The sequence below is a fragment of the Parasteatoda tepidariorum genome, chromosome 7, assembly GCF_982258835.1.
Source record: "Parasteatoda tepidariorum strain Cologne lab strain chromosome 7, Ptep-v5.0, whole genome shotgun sequence".
Classification (NCBI taxonomy): Eukaryota; Metazoa; Arthropoda; class Arachnida; order Araneae; family Theridiidae; genus Parasteatoda; species Parasteatoda tepidariorum.
Genome location: NC_141761.1, coordinates 1,857,823 through 1,867,621, shown reverse-complemented (window position 1 = coordinate 1,867,621; position 9,799 = coordinate 1,857,823). Strand labels below are relative to the sequence as shown.

The following is a 9,799-nucleotide window of genomic DNA, read 5'->3' as shown; positions in this document are numbered from 1 at the left end:
ATTATTTAAAAACCAATAATATATCTGGAAAATAAGGTTGAAATTTGAAAAAAAAAAAAACTTTCTTCAGGGGTTTATTGTATCGCAATATTGAGAGGTGGATAACATTAATTCGTATGCAAGTTTGCCGGGACCACGAAATATTACTGTAATAGAGTGAGTTATTGTTGTATCGGCATGGGTGCCACTCTTCAGTCCTGGGGACTGAAATCAGTCTTAAGAAAAATCAATGGACTAATAAATTCTATCAATTAAATTAAATTTTCCTTTTTTTTTCATTTTTTGGTCAAAATCAAAAAATATTATATATTAATTAAAACATATGATATGGTAATGATATCAAGATTATTATTTATCTTCTTTTTGACAGCTTCACTAAATCTTATTCTTAAGGTTTTGATAAATGGGATTGATTAAACTTCATCTACTTGTGTCATTAAATTTTTACTATTGTTGAATCTAAATCTGCTCGAGTTTGCTTCCCCTACCCTAACCAACTGTCATGCTGGTCAAAGTTAAATCAAGATTATTTTTTTAAAGAAGAAAGAAATTATTGTGCTAGAACAAAAAATAAGTAACAATGACGCGAAAAATAGAGATATGAATGGTTTCAGGTTGTTCAGTTATAGTTGTAAAAAATACACAAGGTTAGCTGTTATTTTCGTTTTGTTTGCTAAAAAAAACATAAAATAAAGTAAAAAAATTTCAGAAAAAATAATCAAATTATTGATTTAATATGTAGGCTATTATCAAGGAATGGTAAATTTTGGTTTCAGTGAGGTTTGGTAAACAATGCTAGACAGTATTATTTGGTCAAAAAAAAGCTCAGTCTTGAATTTTTTTTTAGAGTGGCAGCCCTGTGTATCGGATATCGTAGTAGCGAGAGTTCACTGTTTTATAAATATTTTTTATTTTGTAAATTTCTTTATTTCATGTAAGTTTTTAAAAAAAAAAATTTCTTTGCATTTTAGAAATGAACCATGCAGTGTTTACCCTATTTTGATAAATGCTTAAAAAGTTAATAATTTTTAACTGTTTAAAAAGTGGCTGCATGTTTAAAATGCTACAACCTGATCTAGTTTTGCCCCATCATATAAGCAGAACACAGAGAGCAGCAAGCTAGGGTTCGCATCGATCTGACATGACATTTAAAACTTGCATGAACTTGAGATATCTTTCTTTGGCAGAGACGTGTGAGCCTTTACTTCCCCACAGAAACTTCATGTGGAACTCAGTCCTGAACATGTCCAACATTAAATCATCATACTTTATATGCTCCAGCACTATCTCGCTGTTTCTCTTGTACATCGGCCACTGCTGCGTCATGCCCCTCCCCACCTCCAAGTGAGTCAGCAGAAGTTGAAGACCGTAGTCTGCCGCAGTCTGCTCCCACGGAAGTCCCAGGCTCAGCACTTTACCTAAAATGAAATCTGAATCTATAAATAAGGTAGATTTTAAACCTGCATACCTTGAGATCAGGCGTTAAGTAAAGCTTACAAATTAATTTAATAATCTGAGACATAATTTATAATAAACTATACAGGATATAATTTTTAGTGCAAAATAGATTTTGACACGAGTGATAAGATACAGCAAATACCAAAAGGTGTCCCACTGTCAGCTTATGTAGCGGGAAAGAATAAACCAATTCAGAACTAAACTAGATGCGGTGCCAATCGTTCTAATTTTAGAACTATTAAACAAAGGGGAAAACATGTTTATTCAGATTAAATATTTTTTTTTTTTAACAAAAAATAGTTTTTCTTCATCAAAATAATACATTTGGTTATACTTGCTACTGAACTTTATTTATAAAGTCAGGGTTTTGCTAAACATTTAGCATTCCATGGACAAAAGAAATTGTGAAAGAGTAATTTAACTGGGGGAATTCACAGCTCTCTTTCCATGAAACAAGTGCTAACTGGGAAGAGTACATGACTTTGCTCGGCAGTCTTAAGAAAGTGAAAATACATTGTAAATATTTCTAATTTAAGTCAGTCCCAAATCAAATTTCTGCATTAAAATGAGCATACCTTTCTCTTTGTGCGATGAAGAGGACAAACTCTCCAAAGGAATTATTGGTTCTTCAGGTTCAGTCAAGTGTTGCAGAATATGAATGAGAGACATTAAGTAAGGAATGCTTGTGTTGGGAGCTTGAGGGTTGGAGCATTCCTGCATGTTCTTCAGCATTGGCCTGAGTTTAGTCTCGTACGTAAAAGCGTTCTCCGTGCACGCCTGCCTTAACTTCAACCACGTGCATCGAAGTCTTGAGATCTGAAAACATTTTCTTATAACTATCACAATGCTTTGTAAGTATAATTCATTACCAAAAGTAATTTAAAAGGGTCTTAAATGGACTTAGTATCAAATTTTTTTATCAGTATAATTGATTTAAAAATTTACAAAGCATAATAATAAAAGATGTTCTAAAAACATTGCTATCATCATTTAACAAAATGATAAAATAGTAGGTAACGATTACATTATTATTAGTACCTAACTCAGGAGCAGAATTTAGTGAGTCTATTCTGTAGAGTTTCCTGCATAAATCAAAATTTGCCTACAATCCAAATGCAATCATGTGGGTTTTTTCAAAAACTTTTCTTTTAAAAATACTAGTTCAAACCTTAATTTTTAAAATAAAAGTTCAAAAACTTTTATTTTATTTGCAAATTTAAAGTAGAAAAAGGTAAACGCAAGAAATGCATGGTGCTTCAATTTAGTTTAAAACATATGAAATAATACTTAAAAAGGAAGATGGAATAAAATCTTTCTTAAATTATCGAAACAACTAAACAAAAATGCATTGATACAGATTAAATTTAGTTATGCTTTATCGAGAACAAAATAAGTATTCATTAGAACAATAAATTTCCTATTCGACAATGGCAAAGACATGTTGAAAATATAGAACACTGAATTCTATAAATTTGCTGCATCTAAATCCACTTTCAAGGTCATTCGGTGTTATAAGAATGGCTAATTTCTTTCCATCATTGGCCTCCTCTAATCCCCAACTCACAAATGGCCTCAGATACAAAAATAGATACCTCGTAATAGATGGGAAATGTTCAATTAATTCTAATAATATAACTTCTGGTAATATTCAATTTGAAATACAGGTAAAACTTAATATTGTAACATGGAAATAATATTTAAAGAATTAATGCTCAAAAGAAATAAAAATGCTGATCAAACAAAAATAACGGTAGAGCAGAATTAAAATGATAAAATTCGTTGGCATTAAAAATCACTAAAGAAAATATGAGATTTATAAAAATATAGTCTATATTTGAAAACATTTCTATTTATTAACTTTTCTATTTTTTCTACAAACATTATGATTGTGAGCCCAAGTCAAAATTCAGGAAAATTTCTTGAGCAAAGAAAGAAAAAAAATAGAAGTTTAAATCAAAAAAATTAGACAAAAAATGATTTTTTCCTTTTTCTCAATATTTCTTAGTTTACTTAAAATATATTTAAAATCTTGCACATACCTATGATGACCTGCAGAAGTAATTGAAATTTACAAATATGTCTTTCTTGAGTTTATGATTATAATAACGATTTACTGATAAAAAATGAATATTAATCTTGAATATAAGCTTATCTGGCTCGCCCTTACAAACAAATAAAATAAACTGTGTTTTTAAGTTCCACCTTTGAAAATTTGATTTCTGGAAACTTTTGGGATCAATGATTTTTTTAAATGTCTGAACCTTTGATCTCCGGAAACTTCCAGATCACGGTTAGAGAAAAATCCGGATTTTTTCCGGAGCACAATCAGCCCTGTATGTAGGAATTTCTGCAGAGTTCTTTTAGAGATAAATTTCAGCAGAAATTTCTTTTCGAAAAATTAAAATTCACCGAAAATTTACCTTGCATTTCAGTGACTACGATAGTCAAGCGCTATACTTGCCTGATGAATTGTTTTGGGTAGCAGATTTCAAAAGGAGGAAAAATAATTCCTTGTTGCTCAATAATTAATGATAATAGAGAAGAAAAGTCTTTACATGTGAGAAAATATGATCTAATAAATATATATATGTATGTATGTAACCTATCTATATAGTATTATAAATAAATACAAAAGGGACAGGAAGAAAAAAAAAACAAGAAAATAAAGAAAAACAATAAGTTTAATTTACTGCGCATAAGCTGCAAGTAAATAGAACTCATAAAGATAAGTTCAAAAAGCAGAGAAAACTTATAAAAAATTACAGAACAATGAAGAGAAAAAGAAAAATTAATAAAATCCTGAAAATAAAAGAAATAATATTTTCATCAACTCCTACAATTATATTCGCAAAAAAGGAGTGCTTTCTAATATTGTAACAATATAGCCAAACAATTTGCTTTGATTTGTATTATTTTTCTTTTTCCCTATTTTCATTGTTTTGTAATTTTTGCCATGTTTTCCCTACTTTTTGAACTAATAATAAAAATCTGTAAAAAAATTAATAAAAATCCAGAAAATAAAAGATATAATCTTTTCATTAGGTCACACAATTATATCTGCGAAAATCAAACGCAATTCAGTACAGCAGTAAGAACACACTATAAAACAAAACACCTCTATTTATGCTTTTACCTCAATTTGAGCTTCTGTTTTCCTATTTTGTAATCTAGCAATCTTGTTATGAAAATATTTTAAATGATTCTTGAAGCGCTCCTTTTTATGGATACAATTGTGTGAGCTGATAAAAAAATAATAATTTTAATTTTTCATGATTTTTGCTAATTTTTTTTATGAATTTTTTATTCTTATTCTTCATTTTCCCTTTTTTATTCCGTAATTTTTCCATGTTTTCTCTACATTTTGAACTATATACATATATATATATGTGTGTGTGTGTGTGAAATGATATGTAAACAGACCTGATCCAGTGCCAGTCCTTGCATAATGCCAGTAAATCCATAGAGATTGCCTAGAGCTGTTTTTGTTTCAATTGCAATCTGAATCCACTTGTTCAACACCTGAGCTCTCACTTCCTCATCACCGCACGTCAAGATGGTGACCGCTACATAGAATTTCAGGCACTCAGTTCTGAAAGAAACATGAACTCTTTATAAACATGCCATTTTAAGAGTGTTTATTATTCTTGAGAACAATTTCCTAGGAACTATACCAGACGTGCAGTGCACAAATTAAAAAGCGAGCATTCTGAATAATTTTTGATCTAATGATCGAATTTTCATGAACTGAAATTCAATCTTAATGATTTGAAGGCCTAACCCTAAAGATACTAATTATTCAGTACAAAAGATACATTTTAGTTTACAAAATCAGACACAAACTTCATCAGGGTGCATAGTCAGATTTCTCAACGAAAAATAAGAATTTTTTAAGCACCAAGAAAATTTTTTAATCACTTTCCAAAAAAAAAAAAACTTACGATCTGTACAGTAATAAATTCCCCCCCCCCCTACCGTTTAAAGTTCATAATTTATGAACATAAAATCAACAAAATTCAAAAATATTTCCACAAACTTTACATAATCATGATAAAATAACTAGTTTCTGATAAATATTGCAGAGGAAATTGTGAAAATCATGCATTTTTTTGTAATTTAGAATAACAAAATCGATACGGCGAAGAATAAATATCTTTTTTAAAGATTAAGTTTTTGTTTCAATTAAGATTAAGCCAAGATCAATATTAAGCTCAATATCAAATTAGATTAAGATCAAAATTAAACATTTGTTATAAACACCAAATAAAAAGAGCACTTTAAAAAAATGTAAATCAAAAATAAGCAATTTCAAGCACCTTTTAAAATTGCTATGCATCCTGTGCATTAAACCCGATTATCTCTGAATAGGTATGCATATATATAGAGAGAGATTTTTTGTTGTTGACAGATTTGGATTTTTGACCATCAATCTAGGAAATTGAGCCTTAATAATCAGAAAAGCATTTATGCGCATATTATTAGCGTAGCAATATTTCACCACACGTTATGATGGTACCTTTGCAAAGAATTTCAAGCATTCAGTTATGCACGAAACAACGTGAGAGTGAACATTTAAATTCTTTATAAAGGATGGAGACATGCCATTTTAAGAAACAAAATGTTTATTATTCTTGAGAATAATTTCATATAATCTGAAATAGATGTGCAGTGCATTTTTAGGAGTTTTAGGGGCTGCACATATTTTATGGGGAATGCAACCCCTGAATAAAAAAAAAATTTCCAAAAAAGTAAAACGAAAAAACTCATCCTCGACAGAGGAAATCTCACCTTTCTAGCAGATCCAGTCTCAATTGCTGTCCTTGTGGCAGCACCAGTAACTCAAACCCGGTTAAAACACCCATTCCGAGATCACAATGATGCCTCATCCTGAGAACGTCCAGATCCACTTTAGTTAGGTGACTTGCTATCACTTTAGCCCCACCTTCCAAAATCATGCATCTCATTTTAGCCAGAGCTGCAGAATCCAGAGGTTTGTTGTCGGAAGGTGGCAACAGCACAGTGGTGAACTTTTCCAAATCAAAACTAGAAGGAGGATTGACTTCTGGAACTGTTATTTCTCTCGGAGGATCTTCTCTCTCGACAGTTAGGATTTTGAGAATGTTGGAATGTTCCCCTTCTTGTCCAATCACTTTCTGCATACCGTTCACAGCAAAATTCAGCTCCGAATAAAGGTGAGGAGCGGAAACAGTGTTGTCACCTACAAAGGAATTATTATTGTGATGATTGATAACAATATCAAAGACAGTGGTTGTCATGGAAAAATATGCATAATATATTTCTTATCATTTAAAAACTGATTTCCTAAAACTAATGTTATTAAAAATTAACATTCATTTAATCCTTTTCTCTACAAATAAAAATAATAGGTTACGTTTTTATTTATCTTAGCTGTCAACATGGAGAGAAAAAAATCCAGTAGATTTCACGAAATAACATAAATTTCCTGATAACTGTTGCATAGAATCAATGATGTTCCTAATTCTCAAACATAAATTATATTTTCTTATCAAATTAGATTCTTCAATCATGCAGTTTATGATCTAAAATATGGGAGAAGAATTGGTCTTCTATAGAAGAAATAGAATTGGTCTTAGAAAAGAATATAGAATTGGTCTTCATCACAGTGAGAAGAACAATTAGATAACAATTTTGTAGTCAACTTCATCAATATATTTTTTTCAGCCCTCTCCTCCAACTTTAATATTTTTCTTAATACCATCTCTTATATATGTATGCTATGTTTTAGAAAAAAAGTTAATTCAGAGTTAAAATACGATTTTATTAAATAAACAGAGCATCATCAGATGCTTAAATGTTTCCAGTCATTCTACAAGTGTTCACTGTTCTTCAAAATCCTAGTTAGATAACATAGATGCACACCATGCGTGGGTACATTGGTAGGCGATTTTCCAATTTTGTGAAAACTTTTTTTAAATATTTTTTGTAATATTAAAAAAAAATATCCCTGAAAAAAAAAAAGAAGTTTGGAAGTAAAAGAAGATTGTCTGGCTGTATGCATGCTGCTACTGATGAAAAAAGATAAAACTGCTCACTTAGCCTAAAAATTAGCAGGCTAGCAAATAAATGGACACCACTGTCGCTGTACAACAAAAATAAACAATTATGGCGACATTAGAAAAACTTTTTAAAGTAATTTCGTTCGTAAATAAAAATGAAACATAATTGGCCACGTTTGACACGCTAAGTTAAATTTGGATTTTGAGGTGAAGAATTACAGAAGCAAAATTACTAATACTACTTAATTCATGATATAATAATTATTTATCACTAAACGTACAAACACTTTACCACACAATACAATACAACAACCAGTCTTTTGTATGGCTATGGTACGTTTATACGGCTATAGTGTTAAAATGAATTCAATTCTTTAATTTTATTTTATCTATTGATATTGATTCATTGATTTACATTTATTGATATTAATCTTCCTCTAATGTTCTTACTGTTAATGTGCATGCATATTTTTTTTTCATTAGGAATAAACAAATATTAAGTAGTTAAATGTTCTTGTATTGCAATAAAAACATTCTGTATTAAAAAATATTAGGAGCCTGCAGACACTTTTGGATTGTGTGAGCAGATACATAATTTTTTATATTCTGCAATACTTCAGATCTAAAACAAGGAAGTTGAAATTAAACATAAAATGTACAAACTGTGATCACGATTAAAAGCCTGAAAACTACTACACTTTTCGTGAAATATTTTATAGAGTAGCGGACATTTAAAAATAAAATCTTTCAAAATTTTTGGTACATTTGTCACATCCTCACCACGAAAGAGCAGCGGCCTTGCATATGAACTTTTCTAAATCATTTATCAGGGTGCGTAGCTGGATTTTTCAACAAAAAATAAGCACCTTTTAAGTACTTTTTAAGCACTCAAAAAATATTTTTAATCACTTTCCAAAAGAAAAAATCATAATTAGGATCTGTGCAGTAATAAAAATTCTTTTTTTAATTTATAAACATAAAATCATTAAAATTCAAAAACATTTTCAAAAACTTTACATAATCATGATAAAATAACTAGTTCCTGATAAATATTGCAAAGAAAATTGTCAAAATCATGTATTTTTTGTAATATAGAATAACAATCGATATGGCAAAAAAAATGTCTTCTTAAAAAATAGAAAATTAAGCATTTTTTACAAACCCTAAATAAAAAACGCACCATTAAGGGCTTTTAAAAAATCTAAATCAGAAATAAGCACCTTTAAGCACTCTTTAAAAACTCTACCCACCCTGATTATATGTAGTAGTGTGGAATATAAGTTTTAATGAATGAAAAATAATACATTATAACACAAACATAGCTACCACTAGAATAAACTTTTACAAAATGCGTAGAAAGTTGGCAGCCCTGCAATTACAATATCCTGGTATGATGTTAAAAAAAGGAAGGAAATGGAATACCTGATTTATGACCAAGAACATTTTCTGCTCCACTCGAGTAAGACGAAGTCGTTGAATACTTTTTTGAAGGAATTCGACTGGGTTTAGGAGGAGGAGTTTCTGCTGTTGCTGTATTGTTTCCAGTCGATTCAGGCTCTTGGACTGATTTACTGTCGAAAATTAACATATTTAAACCGGCAAAAAATTCAGTACTACTACAACTAAGGTAAACATATCAGCTGACTGTAAAAACATTTTTTAATCTTTATATTAAAATAAATATAGTAGCAAAATAAGTTAAACTAGGCATTGTGCACATTAGATAATTAACTTTCTAGCGATTGAAAATTATAATTTTCTGCATCAAGGAAATGCAATTGTGTAACCCGATAATCAGTATTATTCTTATTTTCTTCCTCAGCTAAAGAAGAAAAAGAAAATTTTTTTTTTTTTGCTTATTATTAAAAATTTGGTTATAATTTTGCCTACATAATCTTGCATACATTAAGAAGAAAAAAATGCTGACGAACGATTTTTTATTGCGCTGGAAAGTTAAGCGTCCCAGGAGATACGTCATAACTTATTTTATGTGCTCATTCGACGATCTTATAGTACATGAGCAGAATTCCTGTTCTATTGAATAACAAAAGAAAATTTCAAATGAATAATCCTTAAAAAAAAAAATTAAAACAGAAGATACATTTGGGTTACAAATGGGTTTTAACACTTTAATGGTACTTAAGGTTGAAGAAGTCAACATATTTTGCTTTTGAGAGATTTTACCACAAGAAAGGGGAAAATTAACTTTTTTATGTTGGAAAACCGCCATCTTAATGCTTGAAAAGTAATTTAAAGTTTGAAAAAATCCAAATGGGTAAATAGTAAGGGCAAAAATATATTAAATA

General features: G+C 29.8%; 1 protein-coding gene across 3 annotated transcripts in view; it reads right to left on the bottom strand.

The window, feature by feature from the left end:
* Positions 1-947: 947 nt before the first annotated feature.
* LOC107445333 (breast cancer anti-estrogen resistance protein 3 homolog) overlaps positions 948-9,799 on the bottom strand; it is a 76,963-nt gene continuing 68,111 nt past the window's right edge. For 2 of the 3 annotated variants that reach the window (XM_087167008.1, XM_087167007.1), the window contains exons 6-10: positions 8,916-9,064; positions 6,244-6,673; positions 4,879-5,047; positions 2,034-2,274; positions 948-1,430 (exon numbers count right to left, since the gene is read on the bottom strand). In XM_087167008.1, the coding sequence (XP_087023134.1) occupies positions 1,120-1,430; positions 2,034-2,274; positions 4,879-5,047; positions 6,244-6,673; positions 8,916-9,064 (1,300 nt within the window). In that variant the 3' untranslated portion in view covers positions 948-1,119. The remainder of the gene's footprint in view (positions 1,431-2,033; positions 2,275-4,878; positions 5,048-6,243; positions 6,674-8,915; positions 9,065-9,799) is intronic. The other variant, XM_016059701.4, reaches the window with a different exon arrangement.